At 42.5% G+C, this 19581-nt stretch overlaps 1 protein-coding gene across 1 annotated transcript in view; it reads right to left on the bottom strand.

Annotated features, from left to right (window-relative positions):
- Positions 1 to 19581, bottom strand: part of OTOG (otogelin) — a 1045291-nt gene that overhangs the window by 345551 nt on the left and 680159 nt on the right. The window contains exons 35-36 of the mRNA XM_085647044.1: positions 17342 to 17421; positions 12534 to 16681 (exon numbers count right to left, since the gene is read on the bottom strand). Coding sequence (XP_085503170.1) covers positions 12534 to 16681; positions 17342 to 17421 — 4228 coding nt within the window. The remainder of the gene's footprint in view (positions 1 to 12533; positions 16682 to 17341; positions 17422 to 19581) is intronic.

Genomic DNA, 19581 nt, shown 5'->3' on the forward strand with positions numbered 1-19581 from the left:
AGGGCCTTAGAGATGGTATGCATGAAGCATATCCTAGCAGACAGCAGACTGTGGCAGAGAGGGCTCAACCATCAATGTCAACCACAGCCAGAAATGGCTACAATGCTGCTGCTTACCTGAAACAACCACCACCGTTCAATACTGTAAAAAGCTGAATATTGGTGATAGATGGACTCTTGGACAGAGACATTTGGGGCCATAAGTAGGTAGCCTAATACCGGTCGGTAACGGCCGATTTTCGGTAAATATACCGTTACCGACCGGTATTTAGGCTTTTGCTATGTAGGGGGAACATTTCAGGATTCGGTAATTTACCGAATCGGTAAAATTACCGATTCTGTAATTTTACCGATTCGGTAAATACCGAATCCTGAAATGAGATGTAGGTGACACTCAAATGAGTGATGTGTAGGGAAAATAATTCGGTATTTAGTACCAAATATATGTTGGTGCTAAATACCGAATTCATTGCAAAAAGCAATATTTTGCTGGACTACCAGTGCCATGTGGCAGACATACATGCCCTTAGGGCATGTATGTGCGCCACATGTGCACACATGCAGGAATCAGGGGTGCAACAGGGTGTCAATGTGACACCCTGCCACCCTTGAATGTGCTCCCCCCATTACCGAATCGGTATTTACCGATTCGGTAATGAGGCATACCTTCCCATTGATTCAATCAATGGGAAGGTATGCCTCATTACCGAATCGGTAAATACCGATTCGGTAATTACCGAATTTCTCCGATTCGGTAATATTTACCGAATGATTACCTACATACGAGTTACTACTTCTTAAATACCGAATCGGTAAAGTTCGGTATTTAAGAAGTGGTAACTTGTATGCTACCTACATATGGCCCCTGATGATTTTGTTGATGGACTTGAAGAGACTGAAAACATGATCAAGTATCTCAAAATTCTTCATGGTAATGGAGTAAAAGAAGTCATAAAGAAAATGCCACAAACTGACACAGAAGTCACATATTAGATTAAAGAAGCATTGAATCTCAAGTTTAATCCAATGACCAATGTTGATTATGAATGATACATCTTCAACCAAGAACACCAGAAAGTTGGTAAAAACATTGATGAATTTGTGGAGAGACCAGACACATTCATCAGACAATGTAAGTTCAATTAATTTAATGAGGAAGCTATGAGTCTGAGAGTTATTGACTGATGCCTGTCAGATTCATTCAGAAGACGAATGCTGAGAGAAACGTTTAGGGGTCGATTGCGATGTCGGTCGGAAGGGCTCTGAATCGGATTTGGGTTTACCGAATCTGATCCAGAGCCCTTGTTTCTGACCGAATCGTTCCCAGTTCTAAATGACCAAGTACGATTCCTGGAAACCGCTAGGGCTGGCCAAATTAGTTCAGGAAGGCATTCGGACAGATCAAGCCTTTCCAGAGCCGATTCGTACAGCTCTTTGGACTTGGTTTCCGAGCGAGCGAGTACAATGACTGATTCGGACAGCCTCTCCGATTCGGTTTGCCCAGAACTTTTGTTATTTTGCTGCTGTAATCGGTCATTAGGGGCCTGTAGCAGGCCACCTTAACCTGGGTACCTCCGAATCAGGCCCTTAGGGGTACCCATGGGTACCCTCTTTCCAACCATGCACATTGGGGTGCCTGCCACAGGGGCAAGGTTTTCCCCAACCATCTCTTTCTTCAATGGCAGCCTGTGTTCATGTTCGGAACACAGGCTCCCATTGAAGTCAATGTGAGTCCAACCAAATTGTATTCAGATGCATATGGATGCATCGTACTCTGTTGATCGGAATCCCTGATCCAAGTCATACGGAAAGCATTGCAGAACGGATTCGGTCAGTATGCTTTACGAATGAGATCAGAATCGGGCCTTAAGTCTGGAATGAGTGTTAATGGCTGCCAGAACTGAAAAGTGTGTTGATTGATAAGCTGCTGACATGGAGACTGGAGGTGCCCAGAATGAATCCGTCATGAGTGTGAAAAGTAAGTCAAAACAAAAGACTGAAGGACACAAAGAGACATCTACACATAAAAAGAAGTTGTGTTTTAAACGTCTATTTTTGTTTCCACACAAAGGTGAATGTCACACTCTTGGAAAGATGTGTAAAGGCTATGGGAAGGAGAACCATTTTGTGACAGCAAAGGAAAGTGTAAGTGTGTCACGACATGAAGACAAAATGGCCACCAGAATGTTTCCGAAACAATATATGGGGAACTCCTCCAAGGCCAAGCGGCAACATCAGTTAGGACAAATCGACACTGAACAAAGTTGATTATCATCTATCTCATCATCAAACAGTTCTTCCATTTCAGTATTAAGTGAAAGGGAAGAAAATTATTGCACCATGTTGATGTTTACCTTAGAAAAGCATGCGCATGTTGGTTTAGCCACTTGTGAAGAAAAATGTCAGTCAAAGAAAGAACAAAATACCAAAGCACCAAAGTCATTCAAACATCATCCTAAGATTAGGCCTGGGCAGTTAACTTCGCTCCGTTCGCAGAGTTTGTGGAGTTTTCTGCACTTTTTTTGTAACTTTGCGGAGTTCCGCGTAGCAAAACTCCGCGAACTACACCCAGGTCTACCTAAGATTATATTGAAATTAAATACCTTTCATTATCAACAGTGGTGCATCGATAAACATTATGCCTGAGGAGAAATACAATTATTTATCTCCATTGCAGTAACTTACACCATCGAAAACAAAAGTGTATAGATGGTCTGCATCCACACCCTTAACAAGGAAACAAAGGTACAAGCCCCCATCCATGTGCTTTAAGGCACAACGTCTAGTGCCTGTCTACTCAGTTTTAGCACAGCTGCTGCTAGCAGACGGATTTCCGTGAATTACAACATGAATGCTCTCCATGAAAAAGTAAGTCAGTTCCTTTTCTAATTTTATGGCTTTGGAAAGTCCAAGTATATGAAAGCAAGGTGCCTATTAATCAGGACGTCCAACCTGTTGCTCAGAGACATAAGCGAGTCGTTTTTCATTTGCCAGAAGCTGTTGAAAAAGAACCTGAATTGTTACTTAACCATGATATTATTGTGTGTTCTATTGGTCTAGTTCCATTGGTTTCTCCCATCGTCATAGTGCCTAAAAAGGACAGTTAAGGAGCTGCACGCATATGCATTGACATGCGTCAGGCAAGCAAGACAATTATAGGAGAACGACATCCAGGTCCACACATTGTTGACACGATAACACAGCTAAATGGAGCAAAGATCTTCTCTCGCCTTGATCTAAATGAAGATTATTATTAGTTGGAACTCATAGAAGATTGCAGATACATTACAACCTTTTCTACATATGTTGGACTGTTTGATACAAAAGACTAATTTCCTGTGCGTCATCTGCTGCAGAATTGTTTCAAGACGTCATTTGACGTATCATACAGCCTGTCATGAATGCATTCAATTACAGCTATGACATATTGGTTTTTGGAGATACACAAAAAGAAAATGAGAAAGCTCTCACACAGTTATGTCATTTACTTGCCAAAGCAGTATGAGTTCCATAAGACAAAGTAAAATTTCTTAGGCCATATCTTTTCCGACAGGGGTATGACACCAGAGCCTGCTAAAGTACAAGTGCTGTCAAATGCGTATCCCCAACAAGATGTTTCTATGGAGCGTTCATTTCCTGGCATGGCAAGTTATTGTTCCAGATACATGCATGCAAGGCTTTGCCACTGTAAGTGCTCAGTTGAGAGACTTGATAATAAAGAATGTTTAATTTCATTGGTCACATGAATGTGAGAAAAGTTTTAAGAAAATCAAACAAGCCACTGAGAATGCTACTGAAATGGCATACGTTAATCCAAAGCTTTGTACAGAGGTTGTTGTTGATACTAGCCCAGTCGGGTTAGGTGCTATCCTTGCACAGCATAGTGTACACCCTAATGCTCAAAGGTATATTGTGGCATTTGCAAGTAGAAGTTTGTCCAAAATAGAACATGACTACTCACAAACAAAAAAGAACGTTTAGCTGTGGTATGGGCTTTTGAACATTTCAATGTATTCCTATATGGAAAACCACTTACAGTGGTAATTGATCATCAAGTTCTTTTGACTATATTTTGCAATCCAAAGGCCACAATGCCTCCTCACATTGAACGATGGGGACTTCAGTTCCAAGAGTATAACCATAATATTGCATGTCATCCAAGGAGGAATCAGAACCCCGCTGACTACTTTTCCAGAGCACCTATACAAGGTCGCGGTACTCCATCCAAGACAGTTGAGGCCTATAGTAGCTTCATTGTAAAATCAAACACATTAGCCCAGATTATTACTGCCATGATCCATGATAGTGGCATGTTAAATTTGAAGGATATCATTACACATCAGTCATGGAACGAACACACTCGACCGCTCACTAGTGATGGTGAATATCAAAAATATGAAAATGTCAAGTATGAGTTGTCCATAACACAGGCAGGAGGTATACTATGAGGTTCGGGAATTCTGATTCCTGATAGTTTGTGACAGAAAATAATTGAAGGGGCACATGAAGGGCATTGTGGAATCGTTGCCACAAAACGAGCTCTCCGAGACTGAGTCTGGTTTTCTTATTTTGATGACAGGTTTGAAAGGGAATTAAAGGCCTGTCATCTATGCAATTGCCTTTCTAAAAAACTATTAACCACACCTTGAACATGCCAGAACTCTTAAAGCATGCATGGGAGTGTCTAGCCATTGACTTTTTTGGGTCCACTCGACAATGGACATCACCCGCTGGAGATTATGGCTGAACACTCATGATTTACAGTAATTGAAGATCTTTCATTTACTTCTCAAGAGCGAGTCACTGAAAGACTAGATGGCATTGTTGTGACCTGGGGTTTCCAAGCCATAGTGAACTGAAGTGGAGCACCCGGGGAAGAATGTAACCCAAGACTCTCCTCATTTCAAACATTTAACTAATCATTCATCAGATCAAACTGTTGAAGGAGAGACTGGGTCTGAAGCATCAATGACTGCTGTTGCCTTAACACCGTTGACGCAGATCCTGGATAGTGGTGGTACAGTGCACAGTTTCCCAGAGCAAGATATGGTCGGGCAATTAAAGTACCAATAATATTGATTGAATTGATGAATCCTGTTTATATATGTCTATCTTGTAAAAATAGTGATTATTTATTTAACAGAGGGGAGATGTAGTGTCTTGCGTGTTAGAAATCATGGCATCCTTTTGTCTCCTGATAAATGTCATAGAACTATGACTTAAGTGTCAGAGTAGAATGCAATGAAGGCTGGCTTAGAATGTTGAGTTTACAGTTACCTGCAGATGTATGAAGACATGCAATACTAAGCTCTGTGTGTGATATAGTCATTGGTAGGTATCGAGGCTGGCGATGGACGATGCACCACCCACAGGACTTCCTAGATCAGAAAATGAGTGGCCTTTGGAAGAAACCCTAACAATACCTACACGAGGTACAAGCAGAAGTGAAGCAGGCTGTGTTGGGTGTAGATGGGGCTGCTGCTGGAACAGCTGAGGTGGCATTGAATATAATTATTCAGGGATGGCATGGGACAACGTAGGATGTGCAACTCAAGACTCTGCCCAGGAGTGAGGCCTGAAACAGGGGACTGCCATGTAGCAGCAGCACTCACTGATTATATCAGTCTTCTTGTACACTTATTCGTTCATAAAGTAACTCTAAGTTTCACTCACAAGGCATGTTAATGTCATTGGCGAACTCAAAGTATGAATTGTCGCAAAAATACATACTGAAAACCTGGCAGCTAGGGAAATAAGTGTTCAATTAATTGTCTTACATTCTGCTGAGAATAAACAACGTTTAAGCAACAGTGAATCCAAATGTAGCAATAAGTGATGTGATCAAGGCTTAGTTTAAAAAGAAATTAAGAACAGGAGTAATGAGGGGTGCATGAGTAAGGTTCAATGGTGACCTGGTGTGGGTGGATGTAAAGTGAGGGAATGTATGCGTGTTGATGGGATTGACTGTTTGAGTGAAGGTCTTGGGCGAGCTGCTGTAAGTGGGAGCTTGATGACACTCTGAGTAAGTGAGTTTGTGGCTGGTTTGATGTAAGCGAGGGTCTTCGGTGAGCTGGTGTGAGTCTGAGCATGTTGAGAAAAGGAGACAAGTAGTACATATGTGAGTGTGGGTTATGGATAAGTAAGTGTGTGTGAGAGGCTTAGTTGAGCTTGTGTCAGTGAATACTTAGTGATACAGGGAATGCATGCATGTGTTATAACGAAAGAGTACAGCTATCTGGTGTGAAAAAGTCATTTATTTGCCCTGATCATGCCCATTTTTTGCTTGTTTTGGTGGTAACTGACTCTGACGAGCCCTGGGCTCTGCTTACAAGCCCCAGAGTCAGAGCTCTGATTATAAGGATATGCAAAATTAGATGTATTTATAATTGGTTCTGACAGACTAGCTGTAAGTCCCTAGTATATAATAGGGCATGTAGGTTTAGAAGTGTGCACTACTGTGGTGCCTGCTGTCATTTTAAAGGCAGCACTGCCTTTCAGGCTGCCTTTACCTTAAATGTATATGCAAATTCGACCCTGGATTTTAAGGTAATTACAAAGTCTCAAACTACCTTATTATTACATATTAGTCACCCCAAGGTCTCCCCTAGCTGCCACAGATAAAGGGTGCCTTGTAACTGTAAGCAGGGACATAATAAAATATGTGTTATAAGCCCTGGTGAGGGACAAACTGATAATTTTGTTTTTCCCCAATGCAGTAAATGGCTCCATAGGCTGAAATTGTGATATTTTATTTAAGTATAAATATTGATAGGAGCCATGTAAAAATATACTTCAAGGTATAAAATGAATAGTAAAGATAAATCTAAAAACTTGCCACTGTCAGATTTATAATAACTATTCCAGCTATGAGCTAAAATCCAGCCTTTCGGCTGCTCTGTCCTGATTGGCCAGCCTCTACCAAGGCAAGCCAGGCTTCTCAAATGAGGTGTAAAAATCCCCGCTAGAGAGACGATGGGTTTCCTGTGGGCAGAGAAATACAAGCTGCCGGACAGATGACAGGAAGGGGGTGAGGGGTAGCCAAACTGGCCCTCAAAGGGAGAATGACACTTTAGGACAGCATAGGCTGATCCCCACATCCTGCCACCACTACCACACAGGAGCCCCTGAAATTAGATTCGGGAGAGGTTTAGATGGGTCATGTTAGTGAAATGTAGCCTCATCAGTGGTTTGGCTCAGCCAGATCTAACCCCAAAGGAGAAGAATTCTCCATGTTGGATTTTGAGAGAATGGCACTTTCTGGGACGAAAATATGCCACACTTTGGAGGAAGTGGTCATACAACTCGGTGGCAACTTGCATCCCATTGGTCAGGTGTGCCCCCCTGCTTGACGCCCAGAAACTGTGAATAAATATGGAACAGCTGCATAGCTCCTCAGATCTGCTGCCTGAAACTACAAGGAGAAGGACTGCTCTGCTGGAATCGAATCTCTGCCAAAATATCGACAGACAGAAAATCGACCTACAAAAATATCGACACAAAAATATCCATGTCAAAAATATCGAAGTCCTATCTACATAATGGTAAGTACAAAAGTATCGGAAAAAAATATCGTTGTCAAAAATATCGATGTTAAAAATATTGTGTTTTTTAATGTTTTAATAATAATGTAAAATTAAGTAAATAATACAGAGTTAAAAATATTAAAACATATATCAAACTAATAACTAAATCATATAATGTTAAACTATATTAAACATATACATATAAATTAATATATATACTTACTCCACATAGTGCAACAGTAGGGAAAGCGTGATGGACTCAATAATCCACCAGTAAATGAGCTGTCCCAGCCACCAGGAGGGCCGATGAAAAAGTCAACGGCCTCGCCCCTGAAGCAGTAAAGGGATGAATCAAGCCCAGAAGGACATCAGCCCCAGCGACAGTGAAGCAGCCACGTCATGAAAATGATGAGAATGGCGCCAGGAAGGACACCAGCATACTGTGACATACACAGAAAGAAGAAAGAATTATGGTACACCCCAAGAAGGCAACCCGCTGCCACATCACCAGGAACCCAGACTTAACCGCAAGGAGAAACCTGGGACAGGCATGAGAGAGGAACCCACCCCAAGAAACCAGCACCATAGCCAATGAAAACCCACCAAATGAGGGAACATGGAGGCAAAACAAGCTGATCTGTCCAGAGGCCATAAACCAGGGATACAGGTGCCCCAGACACTTGTCCCACAATCACTCTCCATCCCCAAGAACAGAGAGAAGCACACTCCCAGAAAATTTGCCAACCAACAATCCAAACAAGACCAGACACAGGACCATCCGTCTCTGCCCCAAAAAGGTGGGACGAGGATCAAAGTGCAACCAGGAAATGAAGGCAGAAAAGGGCAGCACAGAAGACCCTGAGACATCACCAATGTCAATAGCAGAATAAGAACCCAGAGGGAACATACTGCAGAATTTCGGCACGGGAGCCAGGGTCCAATACCCACCTGACTTAGTCCCCGACAAGTGGAGGCAGAAACAACCTAATGGCATCCCCTCATGACCACTACTAGCCAGGAAGCATTAGCAAACCAAGTCAGGTAGAAACCCCCATGAACTCAAAGGCAATGGAATAAAATCATCCATGGAAGAGGTGCCAGAGGATACCCGGCAAGCCCCTCAGATACCCCACAACTGTGACACCTAAACACAAGCCGTAGAACATAGGGAAACCCGTGAAAATCGCTGCCCCTGGGAGACAAGGGAAACAACAGTACTGGCTGTGCCCCAAGCCCACACAACAGGATGATAGACGGAGTTCTGAAACCTTTCAACCACTCACCCCCAGTCACAGATCTGGGTTAATCCATCGTTCTTTTGCATACCATGCCACCCTAGCTTGGACCCAGCCATACGCAAATCACTCTTGACCCTGCTCCATATGGTAACAGTCCAGCCCGAACAGCCAGGCCAGGTCCTACCTGGACCGGAAAGAAGCATCTTGGGAACGGTTTTGGGGTTTTACCCCTCATCAGCCAGCCTAGCTTGAATCCAGTGGCAAAGTGAGCAAGGGACCCACATCTAAGCACACCCTTGGCCACTCAGGGTTGACACAGCAAACACAACAAGATGATGGACGAATTGCTGAAACTTTTCAAGCACTCACCCCCAGTCAAGCCCCTCACCCAGACCGTGCCCAGAAAAGAACATGCAGATGCTACATCAGTGACACCAAACCAGAGCCTCTCGGCAATCAGGAAGAAGTGTCACCCCACCAGACGACAACCCTGCCCTGCTGGAATGCTGACCAGGGAATACTCTGTAAGATGCAGCCCTCATAACACACCGGTAAAATGCACCTACATGTTGGCCTCAAGGAAAAAAAAGACCACTGAGACACAGACCAGATCCCAAACTTTAGAGCGATCGTTTCAGACCTTAACCAATAGACCTAAAGAGACTCCCCAATACGTACCATAATAAGGAGGCAACCACCAGTACCGTACTGCAATGTGTATGGTGCCCCATGGGTACACGTCGAACAAAGCCAGCAAAAGGGACCATTCCAAACCAGAGAAAATGCAGCAAAACAAACCGCTATGTGGCAATGACCCCATTAGTTGCGGGCGTCCACCTCCAATTGGGAAGACACCGACAACAGGATACACAGGCGCGTACTCAGCCCCCCACGCACCTGTGCCCAACATCTCCCATATGGAAATGAGGCCACCCAGAAAGAGCTCTCCACCTCATGCTCCCTGGGCCCTGCTCTGCTCGCAGGCCTGGACGGGCTTCTCCATGTCAGCCCAGCAGCACGGGAGATTGGCACCATTGAGCCATGTCGTGACACAGAAGTTCGGCCTCAAAACAAATCCGCCTTCCCAACAACATGTCCCCTTGCCAGCCAGGAAGATGTGCACATCATCCCCTGTCATGACCGCCCAGCTGTGATGATTGTCTACAGCATTCATAGAAGCCTCTCCAGCCCTCAGGAGCAGCCCTCAAATTCCTTGTCCGATTCGGTTGTCAGACAGAAAAAAGGAATACAGGGTAAGTGAGCTGTGGTAGTTGTTCCAGTATCACTTTTGCTCTTTTTTCTGCGTCTGCGGGATAGATATATCTCCATTGGTAATGAATGGGATGAGAACAGGAGGGAACTAGGGAAAATCAGGCCTCGCATGGCTGTGTGAATCCCAAATAAGCATTTGCTCTGCCGTGCATCACATTGGACGACGCAAAGTCTTATTAAATCTGGGACAAAATTCTTTATAAGATCAGTAATCATTAAATTAATTGAGTAAGTAAATGATCACTCTCTAGGTCTATTGACCCCCATTCACCTCCTCTTTCTTTCCAGGCCCAGAAATGCAGATCGGTAGTAAATCTCAGAAGTTTTCTTTGCCACATCTGGTATTTAATAGCAGTTGCCGTTGGTGCAGGTAGGATCAGTGGGGCGGGCCTGTGATGGGGCATGGGGGATGAGTCGACAGACAACGACGAGGGAAAATAAAATTTTAAAAAAAACAGCTTACCTTGCACACATGGCTCTCCATAGTGCAGATGGAAATCTCCACCTACGCTATGGAGAACTGCACTTGGGGAGTTACATAAAATACACATACTAACGGCCTTAATATGAGTATGGTGGCCATACAACCGATGTACTCGCTGTGGTGGTCCCGCCCGCAGTATTACAAGTTTGACAGTTGGACCTCCACAGAATCGCTGCATCCACTGGGGATCCAGGATCCTGTGGTGGTGCAGCAGTCAGGAGCAGGAATATGCCAGCGGTGCCACTGTGGCACTATTTAGCATATTCTGAGTTGCCCGTCTACCACCCTTTTCATGCCAGCGAGACCCGCCCTGGAATGAGTGGGAGAGAGGCAACTAAGGGGGCTTTAATAGGGCCCCCATGCTGGTCCTGGGTCTCAGGGTGCATTCGGTGTGGGAACATGCTGTGCCCCTCCTGGAACTGCACCCCTGATCCTGCACTGTGTGGCATGCATGCCAAACTATGCAGGAACATTCTGCAGGTTAGTTCACTCTGGCGGTCTGCACGATAGGCTCTCCTATGAGCTTAGCAGCCCACCGCCGTGAGACCTCCACAGCATTACTCGACTGCCGTTGATTACATTTTTAATCTGGCGGGGGTGCACCACGACTTTGGTGGTTCTCCTGCAGACGGCGCATTGGCGGCACCCCAGGAGGACTGCCAAACTCATAATGAGGCTCTAAGTTACTGTATACTTGTATTTCGATTAGTTAGTATCCCCACAACCTCATGAAATGGGACGGGGATTTGTACTCCTACTACTAAACATACATTTCTATCTAAATTTCCTGAAGCGCTGAGATGTACACCGGTAGATTTACCCTTCTGAATTTGGCCTCATGTATATCCCAGGAAGACCTCTTCATTCCAACAGCTAACTCCTTCTGATACTGCTCTGGTGTGCACATATGAACGTTCAGCGAAACTGACCTAGGAGGCAACAGAATGCTGTGCACAGAAGAGGGGTTAGGTACCATCAAGATCTTGCTAATAACATACGGGGGCAGACCAGATGTACGCTGAAGATGAGTTTTCAACTGCTCTTGCAAGTGTTTAAGACGGCTTCGGAAAGACAGAAAGATGAATGTTCTGTTTTGGCATTTAAATGATAGTGTTCTGAAATCAGGGCTAAATAGCCACTCTATTTCAGGTAAGAAATGTAATCCTCCCGTTCTTCCCAATAGGGTACCGGAAGTGAGCTGCCTCTAGCACTTAGCTAACCACACTATAGCCATGGTGCCTAAACTAATGTGTGAGTTTGTATGTTTGTGTGTATTGGTGTGTGTGTTTTACAAACAGAACTAACGTTGCATAACACAACAGTAACCCATGACTTGTCACAGGCTGGAGCTAGTGTTAGAATTTTGAAACCTGTGCATTTTAATCACTATGCATGTATTTGTGATTCTGAGACAACACAGATGGCCGATAGATGATCTTTTCCTCAAAAATCACATCAGAAAATACCAAATATTTAATAACAATTTTCCTTAAAAGATAAAACGTTTCACTGTCATTCTTGTGACAATGAGCCAGAATCTTCGGCATCACAAAGACACAGTCAACCACAATCCATTTTCTAGATTTAGTAAGTAGTAAAGTTAATGCGAGCGGCTGTGGTATAAAAAGTGTACAAGATGGACTTGTAAAGAGTCTTGCACATTTCAAAGCCAATTCTTCTACATTAAGTTGATAAAATGCCCTTTTGACGTTGAGCCAGACTTTGGCAGCCGAGTGGATATGGCAGTGCAGTTGAACATTTGAAGCATATTTATATTCTTCAGAGTAAAAACATAAGGATGCTTTTCAGAGATTAAAAATTCTGATTTAGTCCGAATAGGAGGGCAAAAACATAGACAATGGATTAAAAAATATTATTGACCTTTACAAACACTGTCACATTCTGAGCTGTAACAACCATAAGAAATAGATTTAAAATGTAACAAGTAAACAAACAGCAAGTTAGTTCAATTTTACGATTTCAGACCAAAATGCAACGTTATTGTAATTTTACTCACCACACAACTCTGCAGAGTTGCGGTTTCTCTGGTTGGAACCAAAACTGAGACTGCAGCACCTTCCGGTGTTAGCTCAGCTGTTGCCTCACTTAAAAGTTCTGTAGTAGGCACAATGTCAGGCTTGGTAGACAAGGGCAGAGAGGAAGGCGCTCCTACTTTGGTATCAGCCGTGAAATTAGACAAAGTTGAAGGCACAGGAGATAAAGTTGCAGACCTGGTTTCTACTAGAGGTGGCAGATCAGTAACAGGTGCTGAAGTTATTATCGACATGCCTTCAGTTCCAGACAAATATGGGGTGGAAAAACTCGGGGCGCCATGTTTGGTTGACATTACGCTTGGTTTGGTAGAATAGGGTGAGGTAAAGGTCGCCTCTATTTTTGAAACGTATAGGCTAACATTTGCAAATTCTGTTGTTGAAAGAACTTTCTCTATTTTCTTTGAAACGGGACCTTCTCGATGTGTTGTCTTCGTAGAGAGAGCTCCTGTTGTATCTGATGGCGGCGACAATTTTTCGGGTGTAGAAGACAATTTCAAAGATGTGAAGGACACACTTGTTGTTGTTTTAGCTATGGTCCTCACTGTCTGAATGGATGTAGGAGTGGATCCTAATATACTGATTGCAGTTGACAACTTCTGTAAAGGTAATGTATGAGTGGTACCAGGTGTTTGAGCAGTAGTTGTTCCTGGGATATGAATCTTTGTTGAAAGGGGTGCCAGCCCTGTGGTAACAAACACCTTTTCAGTCACATCTGTGCCCACTGTGGTGTCTGCTCCTAAAGGGAGCAAATGTACACTGGTGGGTTGTAATCCTATTTGTATAGTTATCTCCGACGTTCCCGAAGTAAGTAATGATGGAGTGGTTTTCTTTAAAGTAGGTGAGGTTAGAACTGGTTCTTGTACTTTTGTAACCAATGACTGGTGTGTGGAGGACACAATACTGTCTGTAACACGTGCTGTAGAAAGGGAAGATGTTGTCTCTTGTTTCATAGCACTTGTAATTAACAAAGCTTTAGTTTGCACTGCAACTGAAGGGCTTGTGCTGGTACTAAAAGTCAAGTCAGATGGTTCGCCTTTTGGAACAGTAGTTGTTTCCAAAGGTGGACCTTTACTTAAAGCCTGTGTTGCTTCAGTCACTGTGGCTGTTATTGTAGATTCTAAAGTAGAAAGTTCAGAAACATGATCTATTATTGAGATAGTGGTTTCTCTCAAACTAGGGTGTTCTGGAGTTGGTGGAGTAGCAGAAGGAGTGGATACATTTACTGTTGTTGGCAAAGTGGTGGTTACATTTTGATACAAATGACTAAATTCACTTGTAGCGTGAGTTCTTGCCAAAGTATCTGTTAAATAATATGAGGTGGGAGTGGTGTATGCTGTTGTTTGGTATGCTGCAGTACTTATTGTGCTTGGGGTTACAGTTGCTGTTAACCTAAGTGTTACCACTTTTGGTGAAAACGTTGTAGCAGTAGTTAGCGTTGTTTGTTGGACAGTCTGTTCTGCTAAAGAAACCTGAATTGGAGTTATAGACGATGTAACACTGGCAAAGGTATAATCAACAGTGGAAGATGATTCCTGTAGTGTAGGAGGAGTTGGTTTGATAATTCCAGTCAAGTTTTTAAATTCTTGCTTTGCAACTGTATAACTAACTGCTGCTGTAGTGTCTATGTGTTTCCTGGTGGTTAACGCTGCTGGTATTTCCTGCGTAGTTAGCACTTTAGAGGATGTTGATATGGGTGATGTGCTTGTAGATTCTAGCACTATTGACTCAGTGGTGGAAGACTTTGTAGAATGAGAAGGAACAGAAATGGCCAGAGTTGATGACTTTTCTTGCGAAGATTCTGTGATAGTTTCTAATGGTCTGATCAGCTCACTGTGGGGTTTTGGTGTGGTTTTACTAACCTCTGAGACAGTTCTAGATGAGAAAGCTGTAGTTACCTGTTGTAATGTTTTCTGTTCCACTGTACCATGTAGGGTAGTTGTACTCAATAAACGCAAAGCTGTTTCTTTGGGGAACGAAGATGTTACCAAAGGAAATGGTGGGTGTACTGCTACGGAAGTTTTAACTGATGTTCCAGATGTGTCAAGCACCAGTGTTGTAGCTGTAGTTGGTGCCACAAGTGTTGTATGTAAAAACTGGGGAACAAAAGCTGTGGTTACAAGAGTTTGCGGACTTTTTGTTGTAGACGTAAACGTAGTGAAATCTGGATATGTACTGTATGATGATGTAATCATTTTTGTGGCAGGTTTCTGTGAAGTTTCAGGTTCAACAGCAGACAAAGTAGATGGCAAAATTGTGATTTTAGTAATATTCAGAACCTTTTCATCATGGGAGCTAGTGGTGAGCAATGGTTGCAAAGGTTCTTCAGTCTTTGTTAAAAAGGTAATAACAGATGTGGGGATAATAACAGATGTGGGGATAGATACGGCTCCTGTAGGCAAAGCAGTTGTTGCCTGTGTGGTGACTATGCTTTTTTGCGTTGATTTTGGGAATTCAATTGAAGTATATAGGACAGGTGATATTGTTGAAGTAATATTGCTGTGTTTTTCTGATACCTCTAAAGGAACTTCTATTTTAGACGTTGATAATGGCAGTAGTGTAGCAATTGGTGGGACTGTGGCACCTTTGGATGACACTAACAGCTCAGTGTATGAAGATGTTGCTTTTGTCACATTCGTAGCTGGGAGAGTTTCAGCAACTGACAATGGTTCTGTTGGTTCCTCTTTCCCTTCTGATACACGTGAAGAGGCAGTCGTTAAGGCTGCTTTTTCTATTTTGTCTGAAGAAACATCACGTGTTTTTTCTGTTGAAACTGCACTCGTAAACAGAGCAAATGGAGAAATGGTGGTCTCCAAGGAGGAGTGAGAGGGAAGACCCATACTTGTTGTGGCAGAAGCAATTACTTCTTTCTTGGATGTTACACCCGGGCCAGTTATATTGATGGATGAACTTTTGATTATTTCAGTTTGCAGAATTGCCTCCGTGAAATCATCCTTGGTTTGAGAAATCAATGACTTACTGGTTACTACGTGGTCCCTTGGTATAGTGTGCTTTGCTGTTGAAGTTGTCTCTAATAATGTTAACGTTGTTGCTGGTTTTGTTGTTTCTGAGGTAGATTGTTGTTCAGTGCTTTGTGGAGCAAACGCTTCAGTAGCCAGTGGAGAAAGCAGTGCTATGCTGGCGTTAGTTACACTTGCAAATGTTATTGTTTCGCCTTCAACAATCTCACTTCGATTTGTGGGTTCCCTGTAAGAATCAGTTCCCATTGACAAAGGAACACTTTTCTGTGTAGTTGATTCCTTTGTTGAAGCTTTACTTTCAGTTTGTTTTCCAGTGAATATTAAGGGGGTTTTGGCTGTACTCGATAGGGCTGAGCTTTGTTCTGGGGTCACAAACCCTGTTGTTATAGTAGTTAGCAATTCTGTTAGAGGAATCATCTGCAGGGTCGTTTTAAGGAGTGGTGCTTGTATTGTTGAACTAGTTTCCTCTCCTTTAGTTGTGATTAGTGTTTCTGTCACTGGGGCTACCTCCTGAGTTACAGTTGTAGCCACTGTAGGCGTCACTTTAATTAAATCGCTTGTTGAAGCTGTTCTCAGCAGTTCTGTTGATGAGGTTATGTCCTCTATTTTTATTTGTGGTGCTAAAGTTGTAACTAGTTTTGTCGTCTTTGTTGCTGTGACTAATGGTACAGCTGCTGTGCTGATTTCAAGCGTAGTATGAATAAAAGTAGTGGGTGTTGTCTGGTGTTTGGGGAGGGTGGCTTGAGTCATTAAGTGTGCTGTCTCAGTAGTCACAGGTTGTACTACAATCGTTGTTTTTGCAGTAGTAAGGTTTGTTGTGAGGACCGTGGTAGGAAATGGAGTTCCTGGCAACAGTATCTGTGTTACAGAAGGGCTGCTTATCAAAACCTTTTGTGAACTGGTCAGAGGTGCAGTGCTAGATGTTGAAGCTGGAGCAGGCGTTGACAAGCTTTTATGTGACACAGGTTCCACTGTCACTGTGGTAGTCAATACTTTGGATTCAACCTTAGAAACTGCACTTGGACTTGGCATAGCCATAACTGAGGCATAGAAGGAGGTAGATGTGGTGTTTGAAACTGTTGATGTTGGCACAGTGGACAATGATGGTGTGGGGGATACTGCAGGCTCAATACCTAAACAAAACAAAGACAATTCTGAAATAAAAGGTAATTTTTCGAATACACATTTGCAAGACCACAGTATTACGAAAATACATTGAAACTCATTTTCAAAGCATAGCTTTAACATGCATGTACAATAATGTCAGTGAGTTTGACAAAGTTGAGAAATGCACCTGCGCAGCTCCTGCAACTAGCCCAGGGTGACTGAATACTATTATCTGGCGAGGGGCGGGAAAGGTGGCACATGCCAAGTTTCTAACTCTAATCAAATTAAACTTTACAAAGGTTAGCAAGGAGATGATCAAATGGGTTACTAGAACCTCATGTGAACACTGGGGAAGTGCTTGCAGGTAAACGTAGTTCATTGAGTATAGAGAGCCTTTCCATAAGATGTCAGGAGAAGACCAGATTTCGGAAAGAAAATAAAAGCATGGATATTTCCGCAGGTAGGCTGCATTCTTGTCATTCAGATGCTCTTCTTTGGGACTGGATTTCTATGCATTTTTTAGACTCTTTGATGTGCCTTTGAAACACCCTGGTCTAATAAGGCTCTCTATAAAAAACATTGAACAATTTAAAATAAGGTTTATTACCCGTCATATAGAAGCTGAAACATCCCACAGTCTATTGAGTTACATACAATTTTATAAAGGAAAAAGACTTAGAACTTACAGTCTTCAAAATATACACATCTTCCAGTCACTTCATCCAGTACCATGTTGAGCCGACAGAAAGGAATACATCCTTCAACCCTATAACAGATTATACACATAACATGAAAAATGTTGGTAAATAGTATATCTACAACTAATACTAATAGTAATGCCGCGACTAGAAATAATAATAATTATGTCAATGATAACAAACGGCCATTATTTCAGCGCCATCAAATGCTTTACCTTTAGCCTACGTATACATATCAAATCTGTCAAATGGGAGTTATTAATCGACCATAAAAAAAAGCTGTACCACTACTTGGCGTTATATTAGAACTTTTTGAATAAAAGGGAGCACATTAACACTCAAAACAAGGCTAGCATAACATGTTTAAACATTTTTTGCTATCAAATGCATCATCACCAATGTATATTTTTATCAATGTCCATTCAACATGTAAAACGTGGACAGGCACATTACATGCCCAAATGTTTTGAAATTCACATCATGATGTATGGACGATAACAAGTTGGCAAAATCCACAATCATCAAGTCTGTTTGCTAGAGCGAAATTCGGTTAAAAAAAGCAACATAAAAACCTACTAAAATCTGCCTCAGAAACAGGCTTCTCTAAATTGAAAAATGGGTGGAGGGAGACAGAGTTGGTGATTCTGGTAGGCTTAACATTGGTACATATTCTGATTGGTTGATAGAGTGGCCAATCAGCTTGTTTTTATTTCAGCAATTTGTCTGGCCACACTTTCAACCAATCAGATTAGTGACCGGTGTTGGTTCCATTTCGAATAACTTCTGATACCTAATACGAATATTGCTGGAAGAGGTGTCCTCATTCACCTGCAGTGCAGTAAAAGTGCAAGTGCCAATAGAGTATTGAAGACTACTGTCTGCTGTTCGTATGTTTTTGATACAGTGATAGGAGGAAGTATATTCTTTACAAACAAAAATGGTTTGTTTTGCTATTTGGTTTGATTTTCTGAGGAAAATAAAAATTGACTACCCTTCATTCCCTAAACTCACAACCTGATTGCATGATAATTCCGTTACAGCTAATAGTTATGCACATTTATCATCTAGCAACAGGAATCCTTTGTCTATTGTGATGCCTGGATTCTCAAGGTCACTTGTGAAAATTGCCAACAATAACAGGGTAAATGAGATTTTGTCGGGTTTGGGAACTTTAATACCTTTCCAATTGCAGCATATATTAGTAATGAGGCAGCTACTTGTGGATTCAGAGGTAGGCTAGTGTTTGCACTATTCACCTCAAAGGCATCCATATTCATGCGATACGTCTCTGTGGTACAGATTGTAGAGGACATTGTCGTAAATAAATAACCCTACTCTCAGGATATTTTCCGGGGTTTGACAGCTGGGAAAGGAGGGGAAGTCACATAGGGCTCTTTAGGAGTAATAGGAAGAGGCAACAAGAGACTGAAGAAGGGTTACCGGGCATGTTTCTTTGCTACGAATAATATCCAATGTGGGTTATTTTACTCTGTCTGTAGCCATAATAGGCTAGTGTGAAGTTTCTTGCAGGTGAGCTAAGGCAGTGTCTTTAAAGTGTAAGTAGGGCAGCCCCCCATCCTGCCTAGGATGGCCCATCCTGCCAACACCAAGGCTATCTCCTGTGTGGCTTCTTGGGAGGAGTACACAAAGGCAAACTGTCAAATACACCTATCGTGTCACTCAGGAAAGAGGCTGCAAGCACCAAATGGCTGGGACTAGAAGAAGCAAACTTTCTAAAAGTGGCATTTTCAAAATTGTGACTTAAATTCTGACTTTACAATTAAAGAAGGTGTTACATTACAATTCCTCAGACAGCAAACAGGGTTTCCTGCCTGCTCCCAAATAAAAGGTATCACTTATTAACAGTAATAAGGTAGGCCTTGCAGTATTGAACAACTAATTCAAGAGTTTTTCACTACCAGGACATGTAAAACTTAAAAATACATGTCCAACTTTTTAAATACGATGCACCTTGCCCTATGGGTTCTTAAGGGCCTATCTTAGGGGTGACTTACATGGAATGTAAAGGAAGGTTTAGGCCTGGCAAAAAGTTTATTTTGCCATGGCAGTTTAAAACTGCAAGCACAGACTGCAAATGCAGGCCTGAGATATGTTTGAAGGGCTACTTAAGTTCATGGCACAAGGAGTGCTGTAGGCTCACCAGTAGCTTTTAATTTTCTAGGCCCTGGGTACAGGCGGTAACACTCACAAGTAAATTAAATGTGCCA

This window comes from Triturus cristatus, chromosome 3_2 (genome assembly GCF_964204655.1).
Source record: "Triturus cristatus chromosome 3_2, aTriCri1.1, whole genome shotgun sequence".
Classification (NCBI taxonomy): Eukaryota; Metazoa; Chordata; class Amphibia; order Caudata; family Salamandridae; genus Triturus; species Triturus cristatus.